The 20,583-nt window shown below is 42.4% G+C and overlaps 3 protein-coding genes across 3 annotated transcripts in view; 2 read left to right on the top strand and 1 right to left on the bottom strand.

Moving 5' to 3' along the window:
• Window positions 1-1,891: 1,891 nt before the first annotated feature.
• Window positions 1,892-4,973, bottom strand: LOC122395887. The gene is made up of 9 exons (XM_043393798.1): window positions 4,836-4,973; window positions 3,380-3,496; window positions 3,196-3,313; window positions 2,790-3,051; window positions 2,611-2,730; window positions 2,432-2,522; window positions 2,211-2,344; window positions 2,013-2,145; window positions 1,892-1,939 (listed from the first exon to the last, which is right to left on the bottom strand). Exons 1-9 carry the CDS (start codon window positions 4,971-4,973, stop codon window positions 1,892-1,894), a joined length of 1,161 nt encoding a protein of 386 aa, XP_043249733.1.
• A 905-nt stretch (window positions 4,974-5,878) lies between these two features.
• On the top strand, window positions 5,879-13,467 carry LOC122395998 (protein spaetzle 5). The gene is made up of 7 exons (XM_043394045.1): window positions 5,879-5,998; window positions 7,838-7,992; window positions 11,026-11,115; window positions 11,714-11,869; window positions 12,248-12,412; window positions 12,863-13,111; window positions 13,280-13,467. The coding sequence occupies exons 1-7, from the start codon at window positions 5,969-5,971 to the stop codon at window positions 13,449-13,451; spliced, it is 1,017 nt and encodes a 338-aa protein (XP_043249980.1). The 5' UTR covers window positions 5,879-5,968; the 3' UTR covers window positions 13,452-13,467.
• A 131-nt stretch (window positions 13,468-13,598) lies between these two features.
• The window catches only part of LOC122395997 (DNA N6-methyl adenine demethylase-like), a 138,460-nt gene continuing 131,475 nt past the window's right edge, over window positions 13,599-20,583 (top strand). Inside the window, exon 1 of the mRNA XM_043394044.1 lies at window positions 13,599-13,704. The gene's annotated coding sequence lies outside the window, so the exon portion shown is untranslated. The remainder of the gene's footprint in view (window positions 13,705-20,583) is intronic.

Genomic DNA, 20,583 nt, shown 5'->3' on the forward strand with positions numbered 1-20,583 from the left:
ATCAATCTGATACCCACACTCAATGCACGCTATGAGCACGTGTCGCGTCGCGTCGCGTTTTATTTAAGCGTGCGATGATTTTTACACGCCGCAATTTTTAATATGACAAATATCGTAATATCGATCGAAAGTAGAGTCATGATTTTAATATCTTTTATAATACTTATAATTATATTAACTTTAGAATGAGTGTCAAATTAGTAGCTTCCGATTGTTCTTTACATTCTTCAATAATTAAATTCACTTTCATAATTCAGTTGACGACTTTGGGTATCTTCGATATCGAGGATACCCAAAGTCTTTCTTTACTTATTAAAATATATCATTAGATTGACGTGCAAGAAGATATTTCGCGACGAATACATTTTAGAGTCAAAGTAACCTCGTATATTATGTACTATTTTTACTTTCTCACTGCACTTGCCTGTAGTTGTAGTATTTGTAGTTTTACAGTTTCAGTGTTCTTCTCTTACTAATCTATTAAGCCAGTTTCTGTTACAGATCAAATTCCTACGGAAGTTTTAGGTTTATAGAGGTAAAAATTAAGAATTCTTACAACTTTGATTGATATTGCTTTGTTTGTGTTTCAGGAAATCATCGTGGGATAAATAGAACATAGAAGAAAGAGGAATGTATGTCATGTATTTTGTTTCAGATTGCTTAGTTTATGTTTTAATAATTTGGATTTATAGTTAGGTACAATATATTTTCTATGTATTTTGTTAGATGATTAGATAGGTAGGATGTAAACGAATTTAGATCTATAGTTAGGCAGGAATTTGATTCTCTATATTAATCATTATATCAGGCAGGCAATATTTTGGTCTATATCTCTGTTTTGTTGATGAGAATTTAGAAGCAAATTCTTTCTCAAAACATTCTTTCGTTGTTTGTTTCCTTCGTTGGTTACACTTTCGTTTGTTTCTTCTTCGACCAACGATTGTTGGTTACAGATTTTTATTAATGGAGGGTGGTTGGGAATCGGTTAGGGCGGGTCTCCATTCGCAGCAACCTCCTCGTGGTGAGACCTGGGTAATATGATTTAGCGTTTAATTAATAATCGTGTCACTCTTAGCTGGGTAATGCAATTATTAATTAAAAACTAAATAATATTAGCAAATTGGCTGCGATCCGCTTTGCATAGGTCATCATAAATATAGAGCTTCTTCACTAGGTTAGTTTTGATTCTCATTGATTCATCAAAGATTCTAGAGTATTGTCACAAATATGGTATAGAAGTAGATCCTTCATCCAATGTATTTTTGCGGCCTATTTTTATGGGGTCTCGAAACTCCATTACCATTTTCGTGTCATTCGCAACGTTACCGACAGATTCAGAAATGAATTTTAATCTCTTCCATAGTCAACTCACATGCATTTACGCAACACTACAGCTGTTTGCCTATCAATACTAATTCAGTGAATAGTTTCTCAACTGACCGCCATACCTCGACTGTGGTAAGATCGTTTTCTGTAACTTGTTGGTAAATTCCCCATCGAGGTATACATACCGGTCTATGGTAAATGTAACGAACTGAAGTATCGATCTCGTAAAAAGTTAGCGGAATTGTCAGCGCACAGTATATCGAAGTATGGTAGATCTGGAAACATGTTCATTTCAGCAATCAAAGTCGATAACGTTTAGCATATTTTAGAATTTTTCCTTCTGTCGATCTATTCTCCTATTCAAATTTATTTGCGTGACATACAAAATGGAGATAATTAAAGAATGGAAACGGTAGTTCAATTCGCAACTTGAAGTGATATTTTCGTAACCTTGGTAAACAGTAAATGACACATTAAGACAAAGTATGCATATAATAAACAACTTTTAACTCGGTGTAATTAAAATGAATGCAACTGTTCGCAATTAATGTTCTTCGCTCGCTCACTACGTGGGTTTCATTACAGTGTAGTAAGAGAAAGATGCTTTTATCACCTATAAATAAAGTTGTACTTGTACAAGTCTTTTCAAAATATGTTGCATATTGTATGGAAAAGGGAAACTTTACCTGTACAAAAGTACTTAAGTTCATCTCGACGAGTCCACAAGCTGTTAGTTCCGGTGGAGAGAGACATCTTTGAAATACCATTAAGTACAACGATTGTGATTTTAGTGAAGCGTTATACCATAACGATTCCCATCTGTAACAATATCGTGCATTTTTAAGATCAGAATTTTTAAATTTCAAATTATATATTTTCCTCACATTGCTTGTAAAGACTCGTCACTCGTATTTTTCAACCATTGTCCCAGACTATTTAAGAGATACATGTTCGTTAATTGAATCGCCATGAATGCACAAAACGTCACGTATTCAAAATTCTTTTCCACCTCAGCTACCTAATCTAGGAGAATCAAGCAGAGAATTAGATCACTCGAACTGTGATCAAATTTGATACGATAAATACACGTTCGTACGTAACTTGCCTTTAGAAGCGTGCTCGCTATCATCAACATTATTAATCCTATATAGGCGAAGAGAAGTTTGTCGTGAGAAGCTTCAATTTTCCCTATAAACCTATTACAATATATGAAATCCTATACAGCCGACGATGAAAGACTTCTCAGATTAATAATTAATTCATCTTACGCGACACAATACTCACGTTATTACTTTTTTATGGATTTCGATAGATCGACACAACCTTGCATAAACTTGATCCTTTTGCGGATCGTTGATCCTATAGTAAACGTAATCTGGTTCTATCGCGTGTTTGAAACGGTACCTGCAATCGTTTTCGATTTAATATTCTATTATATAGCAATGCAAACGGTATATACTCACCCACTGATTGTGTATAAAGCACGGGCGTGTTGTACGAAAGACATGAAGTTCACGTCGGTTACAGCATATACTGTCACGATCATTACCGAACCCACTACCTCGAACGTGATTATTAAATAATAGTATTTTTCTTCGTCCAGGAAAAAGTATGCTGGATATAGGAATATACGTTTTCGTGTCTCGTTTAATGGATAGAGGAAGTCCAGAATGTGCGTAGAAGCCGGTATAGCACAAAACATACATGAAATGAACCACAGAGACCCTAAAGAGATATCGCATTTTCGTATTTTGTGTATTTGTGATGAATGTGACGAACTCAAGGACTATTAGGAGTAGAATCAGTTACAGCCATTTACAGTATTTAATAGATTTTTAAGTGCGGAGTGCATTTATCCTGTTCTGTTACCTGCGTAAATGAATGAAAATGTCACTGTCTTTTTGGAATAAGTTTCCAGAATGTCTATCTCCTCTTTCGGCTTTTCAGTCATCCAGTCGATGATGGTATCGTCGATAAGTTCCATTAACTATGATTTTATCAATGTTTTGTAACCGTAGAAATTGTTGTATGAAAATTTCCATTCTTTTATTACCTTATCCATGTTCACGACATTGTTTATAGCCTTTACAGCGACAGTACCTGCTAATAACAGATAGGGAATTTGACCTGTCATAGCTACGAAGCTGTAGTTTCTCATCAAGTGTGCTACCTACGGTTCAAAGAAAACTTTCATAGTTCGCGATAGTTCACTTCTGAAAAATATCAATTACAATTCTTGGTTGAGAATTTAAGTATATCTTCGGAAACTGTACCTGGCCTACGATGGATATTGAAAGAAGAGTGCATATCATAGTTAACGTTATGTATTTCAAGTACTTATTCGAACCAGGCCATATTCCCAGTATTCTTCCGTAGAACTTATTAACCGGAAAGAGTCGTTGATGTATCGTAAGTGCGTCCATGATGCGCGAAACTATCGAACGATTATGCCAGACTGACAAAATGGGAAATACAATCCCCTTGCTCGGAAGCTAATTAAGTTACATTCAATTGTTTTTTTTTTATTCTAATTTTCCTGCCTTGCCGCGCGGCAGAGAGCTTTTACGGTTACTAAATTATTCCATAACCATTTTAACAAGTTTCATCGGCTCAGCTATTCCGAAGATGTACGGATAGCTATGCTTTATTTATTCATCGCATGCCTAAGTGTCATTGCGTGTCACCTCGTAGCTTCTTTCTCGCGTAATCCTTACTTAAAAACCTTTCTCCGTACAAGTTCCTTAATTTTAATACTCCTTTTTGCTAGCTACAATTTACCAGACTCGAAGCAGACAGAAAGTCTATTGGCATACGATTGCATTCTGCGAATGTGTCATCGTCTTGTGACCGTAAGCTGAAGAAATTGTACTTACATTTGTAGTATTGTTTGAAATAATATTACAATTCTTTGAGACAAATCATTGTAATTGTTTCCTTAAATCGTGATGGTGAAATTGTTCAGTAAGACGTGGCATATCGATATAATAGTTGGATCAAAAACAGTTTAAGGTTGAATAGTTTATTCAATAGTCGTTATTGCAAGCTACATTCAGGCAAATATTTTCTATCAATATTCATGGAGATTGTAGCTTGTCACAATGCACTTTCCCGGTTACTGTATTATTCTGTAGACATTTAGAGAGGTTTCTATCGACGCAGCTAAACGTACAACTGTCCATCATTCGTAGTACTTCCACTAGTTTAATGGACTATTTTTCTATTTAAAATTCATCGCGTTCGGAACAGAATCTAATGTCCATTTGACAAGGGTAGATGTCGATGTCAAATTTGTTACCTGTGCATGTTGTAGCATGTCGTTTCAGAGAGGAGGTAGATCTCTCCCAAATACTGTATCCGAACAGTCGCATCCCTAAACGGAGCGCTCGAAAAATGTGTTTCGAACTGTTTCTGCCCCTTTCGAAAATAATTATACGTTCGCGGGCCGACGATGTGGTAGCAATGTGGTAATTGGCCCTCGGGCAAAAGCGAGTTTGACATGGTTGACGTACAAGGTTGGTGCACGCCTCGGAACACACGGACGTCAGTGAAAGTATATCGTTCTCACCCCCACCCAGACCAACGCTGAATCGGAACTCGTGCATGCGATCGCGTGGAAGGGGTACAGACTCGAGTATGGGTATAGTCATGTCGACTGACCCACGCTGTTACAGCTGTAAGATCGTCGCGCGTAAAATCAAAACCCTCTCGCGAAGTCTCTCTAACCAGCAACGAGAAGTACACACACGCCAATGACAGTGTCGCGGGTGTCTAAATCGTCGACGGTCCCACCATTCCTCCGCAGTTCCATCGTAACTTCCGATCGTCCTACGCGCGTGTTGTTCAATATTTATGAATCAGACTCTTTCCTCGACGCATTTCATTCATTCGCGTAGTCGTCCGCGTATGACTCGGTGCACCATTGTTCGAACCGTTTCTCAATTCGGTCGCGGGAAACCATTTCCACTGGAAGATTGATCGTTCGCGCGACCATGTGTACTCTACGAAGTGTTTCGTTCGACGTGAGCATCTGGAGTGTCTACGTTTCTTTCGAAGACGCGAGGAAAAGTTGAAGGATTCGTTCGTTTCGAAGGGGCAGACGTTAAGTATTATTGGTAATTATTTTTATATAGATTTGTCTCCAAAATCTTGGTATCTCAGAAGACAGTTTGCAAAATTTTATTTGGTACACGTGGTATGTGGAGTAACTCTTCGAAATCGAATGATCTGTTCGTTTGACTTTTTCTCGTATCTTGGGCATTCTGTAAATTCGCGTGAAAGGAAAGATTTCTTTACATATCGACTCCGACAATAGCTGTCAACACTCACACCAGGAGCGACTCCATGATTACGCATCGCCGTTTCCGCGATCCGTCCAGTTTGCGTGGTGCATCCTTTCGCGGTTACCGGCACGTGCGTCCACGAACGTGCAATCGTTTATCGTGCACGGTAGATTCTTTCCACGAGACTCGTGCCACGTTAATTATGTGATTTAACCGTTACGTTTCCGTCGAGACAGCTGTTCTCGCGTTTCGATCGTGCACGATAAGAGGAAAAGAAGCGGTAACCGCGGGAAATTCGATCGCCTCGAGGAGGTGTCTTCGAGCGAAATTCGTCGACGCTCTGTGTGCATCTTGGATCGAATATGAGGCGATTTTTAGATCTGTTGATCATTGTAAGTAGAAACATTTATTCGTGTTACAAACCTCGTAATATTTTGTGGTCTGAATATTTCCCCGTCGTTGTGACAGAGGATGGATAACACCGTGAAAGATATCTTCATTTTTCGAATCAATAATCGAACCAATGTTGAGCAAATTTTTGAAGCAAAGCAGCCATTTACGATTACATTAATTTTTAATTTAGTATTCGTCGGTGTCCTTTGGTTTAAAAACGTTTCAAAGATGTAGAGATAATCTCGTGCAGTTAAAAAAGATTAATCGCGGAAGCTTCCAGTCGATCTTTCTAATTCAAGACTCGGCTCGCGTTTCTGGTGTGTGCAGGTCACGCGTGAAAGTATAACTCCGTCGAAACGTGTGTGTCCCTCGGGCGTGGACATTACGTGTGAAAAATGAGAACTACGCATGAAAAAATACATATTCAATAAGCAGTTTCTTTAAAATTTCTTTCGGAGACACGAAAATTAAAATTGAATATATTTTTTTGAGCAAATAGAATATGAATACGACTCTCGCGGAAGGTCTTGTTCCCCCGTAGAAAATATATGTCGTGAAAGCCGAGTGAAATGTGTTCGAGAGTCCATCTTGTATCGTAACGTCTGATGTAAGACTTCTACTTTTGTAAATCGTCGTAATATTAGTTTATACCTCGAGAATTTTTTAAATATTTCCCTTCTTCTGTGCAACAGTTTGATCCTAGTCGATAATAAAAGGAGTCGTATTTTTATCAGCGAAAGGAAAGTGGGTGTCTCGAGATTCGAACGACTTCGTGATCCGGAGATCGATAGATCGCGGTACTGGCTGTGTCATACGATGAGTCAATTGAAAGCGGCCTAAGAAAGCAGTTAAACGCCGCTGCACCAGGATATTACGTCAGAGTTAAATCCGTTTTAAACTGCTGGATCAGATAATAATGGCGGATCGTTTCAAAATTCCAGCACCAAAAATAGGCCGATGGGAACAGATTTACGTATGACGGCTTCTTATTTTTATTCCGCGATGGCCACGATAACGCACGCCCGTACGAGTTTCCTGCGTGTTTCACGATCTTTATCGCGATTTACGATCGATAGCGCAACACCGGTGCCACGGAAACCACGAAATTTCAATAAACGACCATAGCTCTTAACCCTTTCGCTCATGGCGTGCTACGTTCGGTACATTATATTCCACATATTACAAAACAGAGTGGAAAGCAATTTTACGCGTTGCTTCGCGTTTCCTTACGTTCTTTTTTTTTTATCTGTACGCTATATTAGAATCTTGATAAAAAAAAAACTTGTAGACTTATATTAACAACTTCCGTTAGGCGCCTAGGGTTACAGAATCGTCTACTTCTTTCACTGTTTCGTTTATCTTATTATTTTTATTTTCAGCGTTGATTCTGACTCTGTTTCGATCGCCGTCAACTGGATTCAAACTGTTGCAATAATCGTGGTTTGTTTGTGGAAACCGAGAAACCCTAGTTCAGTTTTCGACTGTATCGGTGGTATTTGTTTGTCGATCTTGGTGGTATGATTTCTTTATTATGTAGCTGCTGCTTTATATTCATAGAATGCGGCGAGTCGATGAAACCATTTCGAAGGAGCATGATTCACTCGGATTCCGCAACCTGCCCAAGATTTCTCCTAATAATCTTTATAGAAATTTTACAAAAATAACGTTCGAATTTCGTAAATCGCTGCTTCGTCGATCTTGTTCGTTTGGCCCTGTGTATAAATTCTACTGTCGTTAAATGCATGTTATCCATCCACTACTCGTTATCACCCCTTTGCCTGTATAATCAGTTACAATTTGTACTTTGTACTTAATTCGTAGAAACGATTTGGTTTCAGTTGTGTTTGGTGAACGCTCACGGTGAGCCTTGTCTCGAATACGGATGTCCTGGACGACCCCGCTACGAACCTTTTGTTCCTGCACCTCCGGGGCACACACCTAATTGCGCAAAACCTGGACAAACGTTCTGTGAAAGTCTCGATCACTATCCTAGGTAAGGCTCGATTTGCTCGAACAGAAAGCAAATAAGTGTAAAGGGTTAAGTCATTAAAATTCTTGTCGGACGCTCGCTGAAATCATTTGTAATAAATGGAGGCGATGTTATAGTGGTCGCACGAGTTTCCAAAAATGTTCCTCCAGATGAATTTACAAAAACACGGTTCACCGTTCTGCTATTGATATTCTTGGCCACGTTTTTGGTCCTGTCCTTGCATACGAATCAGGTTGTCAACGTCGAGACGAATTTCGGGAAGGGAAAGTTCCGGAATTGGTGATAGCGAAATTGTTCTCGAACGATATCCTGGAAATCGTCGCGTTCTTGCGTCACGCGAGTTTCGTTTCGTTCGTCGATCGAGGACGATTTCTGGTACCGGAAATCTGACCAACGATTGCATGGAACCGAATGGCGATGTAAATTAAGACTGTTACGTTCGATTCAGTACGTTTAATTCGTTGATCGTTGTAGCGTGATCATGGCCTTGACGCGGTCATGCCCTGCTAGATAATTATCGAAACCGTTACGATCGATACTCTTGCTATTTGGTGTTTTATCGATTAGTCGAAAGGCCACGCCGTGAAACGTAATAGATTTATCGCCGCGAACGATCGATCGTACGTAGTCTGCGCCATGGATTTTCAAGCGATTCAGCATTGTTTTCCCATTTCCGTGCGACTGTTCCTTGTATTCGATTTCCCGCGAAGTAAAAGCTGCAAACTGGAGGCAGGAAGAGTCAAACGTGGCGTAATAATTAATTCAGGAAAAGAAATTAGAAGCATTCGAGCGAGTTATCAATGTATGCATCTTCTATTAAACATCAACGTGAAATAATTGAGCGAACTTTAACGCAAGTGATAGAAACGTCGACGTTTTTTGGACTACAGAGAGTTGACGCATTGATTGCGCCGGCAATTCATTTACAAATTACATCTGAATTTTAAATTACACAGGAAGCGCCGTCGCACTCGCGTGAATGACATTCAGCTTTGAATCGTTTGAAGTTTCGACGTTGAAAGTGTTGAAATTATTTTGTAGTCGATATAACATAAACAGTGAATGAAACACGAAGTATAGAAACCGGCTTGCCAGACACTGCGTTGAGTCGTTACAATTACTTCGCAGTAGGTATTCAAACTGGCCTCCATTCGTCTGACAGTCGCACGCACACATCGACGCTATGTATTATTTACCGTTGAATGATAGCGTATCATTGATTGTCACACGAGTTTCGAACACTCCCATCTGATTTCCAATTGTTCGCAATTTATTTGCATTGTCTATTTGTTCCTGGAATTCTTGAATAGCTTGCATCGAAGCTAGACCTAGTTTCAGTGTTCGCTTCAAGTTTCTTCACTTTGCTTTCTGTATTTTATAAATCGAAGGAGAACGCTTTATATTTTCAAAATTCTGCAAAAATTGCTGAAACAGAAACTAAATTACAGCTTGAAAAAATGATGACAGTTGATACGCGGATTCTGAGTACGCGTCGTTGATGGAGGAGTCGTCGAACAGTACCAAACAATGGTACGATGCATTTATTCAGAGACTCGTGGTAACACGAGATGCATAACAGGAAACATTGATACCCAGTATTGTCTATTATTTTCCGACAATTTCAAGAATTTTCTTCGAGATCGTTTCCTCATCGCGATACATTCTTACGCCGTTACTCGCACTCCGTTCCTCGATTACGTCAAATACTGTAACTCGTTATGTAAGTTTCTCCAATCAGTAACTGTGATGTCTATTCTACTAACGCTAGGAATAAACTGACCATGGAAACAAAGAATTTCTCGCGTACGATCGCCTTCTCGACTTCGAATCTTTGTCGCTTTATTCGTCGTCTTTCTTTTTTTTTCTCTAAATTCTCTTGTCTCCTTATTCGATATTTCTACAGATTCACTTTCACTACTGTCAATATCACTTTCGCAATATGTGTCTTCTATAGTAAAATGATTGCTTTCACTAACACTTTCGAATTCCGAATTTTCGCCTGAAAATTAATCACTTTCTCGACCTGACATTATTCATCCTCGCACGGAAGATGAAACAGGACATAATAGGCTAGCTGTGATGCATTGTGCTTACATCTATAGGATGCATGGTATTCATTATAGCGATCATTTATCTTTCATTGAAACTTTAATATATCTCAATGGATGCTAAACAAAGGTCCATTTATACCGTCGACGCATTGTTGTTTTATTATTTATTCTAAATAGAAAAACCCAATGATCGAATGTATTTATGCCAATTCGAAAGTCGGCCGCGACGACCATATGCGCGAAACGGGAAGTGGCTCGATCGAGATGCAACCTGTGATTCGACCGGCATCGAGAAAACAACTTTTAGGCGTGGACCATGAATTATGCATCAAAATACATCTCTAGTCGGTGGTGTCTTTCACCTTTAGGGAAAGTTTCGGGATTCATGGTATTGCGTTCGTCGCGGATGGTCAAAAATCGCCGACGTGTTTGCGCATACACTTTGCACGTATCCTTACGAAATCGTGGGTTGTTGAACGATCGGTTCGTGTACTCCTAACTGTCGATCGATATTAACATAGGTAAACGTTTACGCTTTTGCTTCGTCAAGGGTTTTCAAGCTCAAAAGTTAAGTGAATAATTTGTATCGCTCTAACTTGCGTTAACCCTTTGACCGACGTTCAATCGAAATCGATTTCACGAAACGTTCGATCGAATCCGATACTATTTGAAAGTGGTTGTAAAATAGAACCAACTGACTCCCGATAGGTCGCTGAAATCTGGGTTCCGTGAACTCCATGAATAACGTATGGGAGAATAAACAATTTTTTAGTCGCTTTTAAAACGATTCTATTAAAGTTAATTCAAGTAATCGATGCGGTGTCGTGACAAATGTCGCTGGGCAATCTGCATCGCGCGATCCCTTGTCGAAGATCGTTTCGAGAATGCAGCGAAGAAACTTGTCCTAGTTTTTTTTTTATATCGACTCGTTTCTTCGCCTCGGTCCACGTTTATTTCTTTTAATCGCGCTTTTTGTCCGTTGCAGGCAGTTGATTAAATTTCTCGTGGACAAATGCAGCTTCGACTTCACCTCTGTGCTGCGAGACGAGTCCAAAGACGATTTCAACATTTATAGGTACGTTATGGTCGCACGCGATTGTAAATCCAATTTTTTACCAGTCTCGGTTATCCAACGTGATTGCAAAAAATATTAAAACACTATTTGCGGAATAGTTATTAATATTTTACTCGCTTGGTGTGCACATATTTCACAAGATCATTCTCGGAAATGTTTTTCCAATCCCTGGTTTATATAATAAAACCTTTATACTTGCACTTAGTCTTCGTTTGTTGCATCGTGTTGGCGAGTGAAAGGGATAGTCGTTTATTGAAAAGGGGCGTGTCTTTCATTCGAAACAAAAGCAGATTGTTTTTAACATTTAATATTCTACTCGTCAAGAATTGAAGTATATAATACGCTATTAACCTGACCTTCAAATCTCCGGATGCCTCAACTTATGTAATACCTACCTCGATACCTTGCAATTTTTGTACGCTATAATTTTTCATACGACACACGATGTACAAGTTGTGCTGAAAAGTGTGACTAAGACCTTGGTAGTATGAGAAGGTTAGGGCCATCGGAGATGCGACCCTTTTTGCGCACGTTCACCAAGCCAAGCTTACGTCGACTAATGATATGTTTAATTTTTAACAACTGAATTTTGTTCAAGGTCAATCCCGGATTACCCAGAAGGGTATGATTACCCTCCACAGGGGGAAACGCAATTACACTCGCAAGGGTTACCATTTCTGCCACCTCAATATCCTCTGAGAGGGCAGCCGACTTTAATTTATGGAACTCCGTCCAACGACACTCGCCAGAATGGGTAATTTGAATGCTAATTTCGCGCGAGGCATTATCCGTAATCCGACGCGTAAACCACTGATTTCTATATACTGGATACACCATAGGCCCGCACCATAAGATAGAATTGGGCAAATTTTATATACAATTAAGGAATGGAAGTCTTAGATTCGTACGTAAACAAAAAATATCGGTTTAGAAACTTCGTTAGTGGATCGTGTCTTACCAGAAACATATTAGAAATAAACTACCCTTAGAATTATGTACCCTTTTATGAAGATAAGTATCGTGATCGACGTTCAGGTGGCGCACGCAGTTTATTCTCATTGATAGTGGCCTCCGCATCGCTTATAAGTCCCGTTCTGCGGTTCAGTTCATACAACGTCATACTTAATTGTAGTTACAGATACACTACGCCCGGTCAATCGCAGAGAAATCCGTTTCTGATCGAGGGAATGCCGAGCGTCAAGTATCATTCCAGTAGCCAACGATCTATCGATCGTCCCTTCTATCCTCAAACGCAATCGTTGAACTTCGAACAGGGTCAAACATGGTGGGCAAACAGGTGATTATTTCATACACAGATATTCAATCTGTTCGTGATAAATGGCACACCCTGCGCGTGATATTCCAGAGGTTCTTAACGAGTTGTCAGTGAGCTGTTTTAGATCATAATATCGCGATACAAAGTAGCACACAACGCTTAATGAATCTGTCAATGAGTGACGTTTCCTCAAACAATATTCTACTACACAGGTGTTAGGCCTTGTGTTCTAATGTACACGTCGCGAGAATATACTCTCCACTCAAATATCAAAGTTTTCTGTAAATAAACGCTGTGACGAGTGCTTGTCACAACAGGCAGCCGCGAAGATAACGATCAAGCTAGACGAATCGATTAATTATACAGTCAGTTCGCGGCACGTCCATCGTCAAAAGCTTTCGTTACTTCCATATGACATAATGAACGAGACGGTGAAACGTTAAACGAATCGATTTCCATTCGTTTGCTCAGATACGCGCGGAACAGTAAAGCTGCGCCTCTCACTGTTTACGAAAATCCATTACTGAGGTACGCCAAGTCGGGCAAGACGCGTCAGAAGAGACAGTCTAATAATCTCGACACGATCACGCTTTGTCCGACGGAGGCGCAGTATATTACTCCCAGGGCAGCTCTGAACAACGAAGGGAACTGGATGTACGTGGTGAACCTGCAGGATCAGAACGAGAAGTACTCCCAAGTCGTGAAGAGCGAGAGATGCACGTGAGTTCTTTCAGTCGATTTTGAGCACCTCTACACACTGGGGATTCTAATCTTAAGGAGTGATTTTTATAGAGAATGTTTAACACAAGTGGGCAGAGTTTGAAGATTTATGTAGTACTGAATATAATTTTAAGAGTAACATGTAGTTTTGGTCCTCGTTCTTTCCAGGACAAACGTCTGCAACGGTATCTGCTCCGTTCCAGCCGGATACACCAGCAGATGTCAGCAACAATACGTTCAGAAGAGGTTAGTGGCGCTACGAGGAAGCGGAAATCAATTGTACACCGACGTATTTTGGTTCCCACACGGCTGTACCTGTCAGATTATGCTGAATTACTGAGAACGCGCTGAATTAACGAATGAGAAAGTTGTAGAAAGATTTCACTCTCGAGGATAACCTCGAGACGAACGCGAAGATCGACGGATGACGCGTCGTTCGCGTGCCCTAGATCGAGCATCGGTGACAAATCACGTTACACCGAATAATCGAAGATGGAGGGAGATTTTTGAAGTCGAAGCAGTCGAACGATAAGATTTGCAAGAGAAAGCGCAATTTGAAGTCGTTACGGAGAATCGACGTAACAAGGAACAAGGTAACGATGGACGTTGGAGAAAGTATATCTAAAGAACTTAAAAAAGTGTAGAACTTTGAGATAATAATCTCGTTTGATCCTTATTTATTTGATAATTGATACATTTAGTCACTTTTTCTATTCTAGTTTAGTTCGTTTAGAAGGATGCAGATACGAATATAAAGAATTTAACCATGAATGTCTTATCGTTTTACGTAATGTAGGAATTTGTCGTCGCAACGATCTTTAAATAGTTGAAATATTTATAAATCGTTTCGAGTAGTGGTTCTCTAGTTACCATCGCAGCGCCGCCATCGCTGACGTTCCTGTGGATGATAACGCAGACGGGCGTTCAAGATCGATGGATAATATGTTGTAAAAATTACAAATATGTATGGATAAATAGACTTTCAGGATATACAGAAGACACGTTTCGAATGAGCGACAATAGACGTTATTGCGATTATTATAAACGAATGAAATGATACCGAAGATGTGCTATGAGATGTCGCTACTTACCTCGAAACTATAAATCCTTTTAAATTCCAAGGACGTCCATGGAACTTCGCATTTTTCGAAGTCGTACGCGAACGACGAACATTGAAACGAATATCCTTTCAAAATGTCGTTTCATCGTCGAAACAACGTCGATAGTATTCGACGCCATACGTGTTAGTCGATGAAATGCGAGACGCAAACTGGTCCGCCAGTTCATGGACCATCGATCGCCACTTAAACGAACTCGAGAAAACTCTTCCCAAAGTACAGCGGACATCGCTGCTCCCAGGAATCGATATTCGTTCACGCGTCGCATCGAATCGCCCCGAACGTCCCGTGAGACCTAACCAAACATCGAAAATGTTTCCCTTACGCGTGCCTCGACACTCTCATGTAAAAAAAAACGCGGTCAATTTGGACGCACGGGAAATTTTACTTCCGTTTCCGAAGGAAAAGCGTCACCCCGAGGGCCAATTTATGGAAGATCTACGCCGAACGTTTCACCCTTTCGTTGGGGATAGCGTATACGACGGGGTGGATCAAGGACACGAAAACAATTCGTACAAACGGGTGCCCTGTTCGATTTCGTTTTCGAGTCGTAGCCATTTTTTTGTTGCACCTTTGGTCCACACACTAGCTTGCAGACATTTTGTGAAATGGAAGGGGGATGATTCTATATGGAAAAATAAGTCCAGAACACAGAATAATCTCGCGAATTACTTTGTATCAATCAGTTTCTATCTGTTTTTAATCGTGGCATATAATCTTGCATCGAAACTTTCGAAAGACCTAAAATATTTAGACTATTCTTAAGATGAGGTATGCCGGTTCAGTTTTTAAGCTCGCGAGGAAATATTCTCCCACGTCGGTGGAGCGCGTTTCGTTCGAAGGGCGCCGCGGCGAAAGGGTTTTTTTTAAGAGTATCGCGCAAAACGGGAAGCGATTTACGGGCGATCGTAACTGGTTCTCAAGGACAGAGCGTGATATAGGTTGACCCGCGTGTCGTTGAAACGCGAATACGGCCTCGCGATCCATGAAATAAAAGTATCTCGATTCGCTCGGTCGACTGAGGTATAAAAAGGACCAAAAGGAGAAGGCGGGGGAGGATCGGTGGAACGGGCCAGAGAGGGAGGAGGGTGCTGGCGGGGTGTAGGGGGGGGGGGGAAGGGTAACTGCCAGGAGGTCAGACACGCGCAGGATGCGCGGAATTATCTCGCCGCGAGGCCACACACACCCTTCGTTTTACGCGGGCATTTACGATCGCTCGGGTTTTCAACCCTCCGCGCGGCGGCTCCGTTCCGTTCGGTTCGGTCTTGGCCGCGTTATCGAGCGAGCCCCGCGAAGCCCATTAATTACGGGAACGCGTATTCGCGCCGAGAATATAATTCGGAAGGAGAGCAACCGAACGAAGGAGGCGATATCGCGTAGGAAAGGATGCAGAAAGCGACAATTCCGACGATCGATCGTCTGGTACTTCGTTCGTTCGACGAACGCCCGGGGCGGAATCGAGCGAGTTCGGGACGGGAAATTCGCCGCCATTGGAAATTACGTTGGATCGTCGAGCACTATGTGGAACACGGTGTTTCGAAAATATATGTAAATACTCGAGGAGTCTGCACAAAGATGCAAAAATTGATTGTAAAAAATGTTGGCGAACCCGTCGAAAGGGCGCAGCAACAGGGACGTTAACAAATATGGCTACCGTGCAGGACTCTTTGCTCGAAAGGGTTCTTTTTTACCCGGGTACACGAAGTAAATAAATTCGCGATCATCGAGAGTAAAGTAAGGACTCTTTCGTCCAGAGTGTGACGCGCAGGCTAGACTACGCCCATGGCGGGGCGCGTATTCTTCCGCGAGAATCTCGGCTTCCGGCTGCTCGCGAAGGCAGCAGGAAAAATTGAAAGCTCCCTTCTTCTCTTTCTCCCTCTCTCTCTTTTTCTCTGTTGGGTGTCCTTGGGGTGCGGCGGGATCGTGCACGCGTACGCGTACACGCATATTCGGTCGCGTAAGTGCGTGCTATAGATTTCGTTCCACTCTGCGAAACGGTGTACTTGTGCGTGCCGCTCTGTGTGCCGTATTCACTCTCGAGGCCCTCCCTCTTCCTCTTGCCAGCGCCCCTCTGCCGCCCTCGCCATCCCTCGGCCACCCTCGTCCTCTCCCGTCCCGCCACCTGCGAGAGAGCAGAAAAAAGGGGTGAATTTCTAGGCACGTAAGCGCTCGTGCAACGCACCTACATCGACTATCTGCGTGCACTTGTGCTCTACGCGCTTCCCACCCTCGTCCTAGCTGCCACTAGCGATGGCCTCAAGACGCCACGAGTCCCTCCCGCGCATCTCCAGTCTGGAACTTCGCTAGCAACCGCGTCGAATATTTTTTAGACGTCTGTCTTCCATCCGAGACCTCGTCCTTTGCTCCACAATTACATACAAAATATGGAAATATATATTTCTTCGCCTTTTTTGAGTCTGAAATTTTAGTACCAAAGTCTTTTTGCATCGTGTTCTTAACTCCAATTTAGAACATTTCCAAATCTCTGTCTCGATAGATCTAGATCTTCAAATACCCGGGTACTCGAAGGCCTGGTACATTAAATCGTAGTCGCTGGTACAATAAACACAATGGAATAGCTTCTCGAACTTTAGACCCATTTCTCTTCACCCTTCCAATTAGTTACTTGCGTCACTTTGAAGTAAGACTTCCGTGTACCACGCGAATACATTGTGTGGTTATTTACGTTCGTCTTAGGGCTACGTTAATCTTTACGGAATTTCAGACACCGTTTACGACTCGTCCTTTCCACTATAGGTACATATTGTACACTATACTTGTTCCATACTGTTGAAAAATCTACCCTTAAAGCAGCTAGTTTCGACAAAACGAAGTATTTATTAAGAATACACTAACCACGACTGACCAAGGATTACCATGTCCTAAGCCTCTAAGACTCCAAAAAGCACCCCTTGGCCAATCTTCCGTTCGTCCCTCGAAGATGGCATCGAAGTTCCATCTAGTAACGAAAACACGGTAATTGATCGGTAATTTCGGCTTCCGTAAACAATAATTTAACCACGCGTTGGAGAAATTTCGCCGCTATCGCCGTGGCTCGTAACGTATTCCAATAACCGGCGACATTCGGCTCGGGCTTCTTTCATTAAGAAACTTCGTAACTTCGGATCGGAAACTTTCGAGACTTTCAAACACTCGTAATTTCAAATATTATTCGTCGGGTCTTCGTTCGGGATCAAATTGCTCGAAAACTTGCAAGAGGGAGAATCGAATGCCCATCGCTAGCTGCTGGCGTACACTATCGTCGTCGAGCCACCCCTCGCCCCGTCGACCAACCCCCGCGCCGCCCCTCTGTTCTGCTCCATGGTAATCCAAGAGTGCGTACAGAGGGGGGTACACGCACACGAGGTGGATGGCAACGCGGGTACCGAGGCTACTTGAAGGGTTTCCATTTATATGCGCGCACGCACCCCGCGTCGAAGGGCGCTCGGTAGCGCGCGTACGCGCACGCACCCCGACGCCCGAACCGAGGAACAGGAGCGAAACGGAGCCTCCAGGCTGACGAGGACGGAACGAGGGGTGAAGTTGCCTCCTTGAGGAGCGTATACAGGGTGTCCCACTCGAAAAAAGCCCACCTAATTATCTCATTCAGACGTGACGATACGAAAACATGCTTCCTACGCAATTCGAACGGTTTTAACCCCAGAATGTCACCCCCTCCGGCCTCCAGCGGACACCGACTATACAGGGTGCGTCCGAAAGTATCGTACCAACCACCAGGGGCGATCCCTTGCGTGTAAAAAAACGTGGAATAAAATTTTTTCCCCCGAGGGTTAGTTTTCTAGAAGAGGGGGTCTTATTTTTGTTGAGATTCTTTCTCAACGCAAGAAAAGAAATTATTTAGTTATCTTGCGAGGTAGGAGGTAACAGAGTGGTGTTGAAACGTTTGCTACTGTTGTCGCGAATGTAGGAGATAATTATGTGGGCTGTTTCGAGCAGACCACCCTCTAGATTACATTCTCTCGTGGTAATAGGCCAACCGTATATCAGCGCGCGCAATTATCCTGCGCGCTGCAGAGATTTTCCCTGCTCGAGGACCGGCCGCGAGCGGAAAACGTCGAGTTTCCGGGGCTCGTTTCTTGGTCCGCGATTTGTCCTGAAGGATCGCGCGCGAGCTTACGCGTTTCCTTTCCATTCGGGGGTGTTTTACTTCCAGGGGTGAAAATTGCTTGAATTTCACGGAATGAAGTTTGTAGAGTTCGCGGATAGAATTCTGCGTTACTTTGACGCGTGGATGGGAAAGACAGATGAAGGGTAGGGGTATACTTCTGCCAATGGGGTTAAAATTACTTATTTATGGGAGGAATATTGCGACCAGAATTTTATTTATGCATCTAGGCAGAACATACTATTACATCCCCAATTATATTTATTTACAATACAAAACGAAATGATTATTTCGTTCAATAATTACAAATACGTAGCCGCGGAGTTAATGCTCCCTCGTTTCCGGCTTAATATTTTCTTTCGCCTCTGCAATTAAATTGCCCGCCGTGATTAAGGATACTAGACGAATTTCTTTGCTCTATGATTCAACTGTCCCCCGTTTCTTTACCCCATTGTCGGGCCTTAATCACTGGCGGATTATGCAGGAATAAGACAACCTCTATATATCGTTCATTACCGTGTCCTATTTATTCGCTCCCGTTTATTTTTTACCATCTCCTCGTTGCCGCGCAATCAGAGAAAGGAAGAAGAAATCCCGCGACGCGACTCCCCTCTGGAATACGATTTTTATCCTTCGTTCTTCCACAGAACGCTCTAGAAATCCGTCTCCTTCCGCTCCTTTTTTCCCTCGGCCTTGATTATTCCTCGACGTCGCGAGAAAAGTAAGATGTATAGTTATTTTCAGAAACGACCATCTCTGCCAACGAATAAAACTGCAAAGTATTAAACTCCACGCGTCGGAAATTCTGTCGCGTTACCTTTCGTTGCCGACGTCGGGCACTCGTGGAACCAGATTCACAAATTTTCTTTAAAATACAGAGTACAAGAACAGAAAGAGTACGAGTATTTTTATTAGATAGATTAGTCACACTTCTATGCAGACACGGTTTCGTCGTTTATTATTAGCCGGAGCAGTCACATCTACTAAACTCAGTCCTATTTCTATGTTAGAACGTGCCATTAAAAGCCGGAATGGTGGTGGCCAGAGGTGCTTCAAAGATGGGGATCGAGCAGAGCATTCGTACCTCCTCTTCTTGGATCACGTTATACGAGATCAAACATTTTTTTTTAACGACTTGCTAACAGCAGAACGATCTACACTGATCGCTGAAAATTCGTATAATAGTTGTTGCAAGTCGAACCCAGGATAATCAGCGCATAGGAACCATTCCCTTCGTTCCACTTTCGCACACTATTAAACAAATTATTGTTTCCTCGACCGTGGAAACGCTTTCGAAACATGTGCAGAGGCCACAAACGTATCGATTTTTCGTACAATTATCGTTGATACGTCCATTTGAACGATAATTGTGAAACGCGGGGGGTTGCCGTACAGCCTACCTTACGAAACGACTATCGTGATTGCAGCGTGGCACTGCTATATAATTATCGTTACAATTCGATGCACGATTTATCGACATTTCATTCTGTACATTTTCACCGTTTAAAAAGGGGGTTTAAACTGTCGCTTGTTTTCTTAACTAAGTTTCGCGTCGCGTTGTAAGTGGTTCAGGAGCGAAATGGGTTAAAATTAAGCAAAAAAAAGAAAATCTTCGACAGCCACGAAATAAAATGGACCCTCGAGCGAGTATGGTACTTTGTTCGCGAATGTCGGGGTACGAAAGTCGGTGGTCCAGCTATCGTTGGTCCCTCTCGGGGTCACGTGGCTTTCTTTGGTTCGCTCTTATCACCTCTGTATCCCCCTTTATCGGTGTGTTTGGCTGGTAGCTGGACGGAGCGGAACGTAGCACGGCCCCGGTCCGGCAGCAGCAACCGTCGAGCGCCGGGATAAAGTCACGAGCAGTAATTATGAACGATAGCAGGGGAGAGAGAGGATATAATTGTGATTGATGGAGAGGCGCAGAGGGAGGCAGGGCGGGGCGGAGGGGCTGACTTCCTTTTAATCTCGAACCTAACCCTTTCGTTCATCCATTGCCGCTTCTGCCGGCGCGTCGACGCGCGGCTTTATTACCTTCAACCGGGGCTTTCCGGAAACGGAATTCGGCCGTCGATCGATTTTCGCGGCCGTCGATCGCGCGGCTCGAAGAGCGTTCCGCGGAAATGCTGTTCGTGCAACTGCTCTCGGGCCCCGGCAATGCTCTCGCGCCCAGTATTTTAATCAGCGAGTCGGAAAATGTTTCGTAGCTCGCGAGCTTTCCGGTACAGATC

The sequence above is a fragment of the Colletes gigas genome, unplaced genomic scaffold (genome assembly GCF_013123115.1).
Source record: "Colletes gigas isolate AHSC1104 unplaced genomic scaffold, ASM1312311v1 Colletes_gigas_Sc00006, whole genome shotgun sequence".
Taxonomy (NCBI): Eukaryota; Metazoa; Arthropoda; class Insecta; order Hymenoptera; family Colletidae; genus Colletes; species Colletes gigas.

Excerpts from the sequence above, each read along its gene's own strand:
- LOC122395887 (XM_043393798.1), bottom strand. The coding sequence starts at position 4,973 with ATGACTATACCCATACTCGAGTCTGTACCCCTTCCACGCGATCGCATG. Across the intron at positions 2,731-2,789 it reads GCTTTATACACAATCAGTGG|GTACCGTTTCAAACACGCGA; the intron begins GTGAGTATATAC and ends AAACGATTGCAG. Across the intron at positions 2,345-2,431 it reads TAGCGAGCACGCTTCTAAAG|GTAGCTGAGGTGGAAAAGAA; the intron begins GCAAGTTACGTA and ends CTCCTAGATTAG.
- LOC122395998 (XM_043394045.1), top strand. The coding sequence starts at position 5,969 with ATGAGGCGATTTTTAGATCTGTTGATCATT. Across the intron at positions 7,993-11,025 it reads AGTCTCGATCACTATCCTAG|GCAGTTGATTAAATTTCTCG; the intron begins GTAAGGCTCGAT and ends TGTCCGTTGCAG. Across the intron at positions 11,116-11,713 it reads GACGATTTCAACATTTATAG|GTCAATCCCGGATTACCCAG; the intron begins GTACGTTATGGT and ends ATTTTGTTCAAG.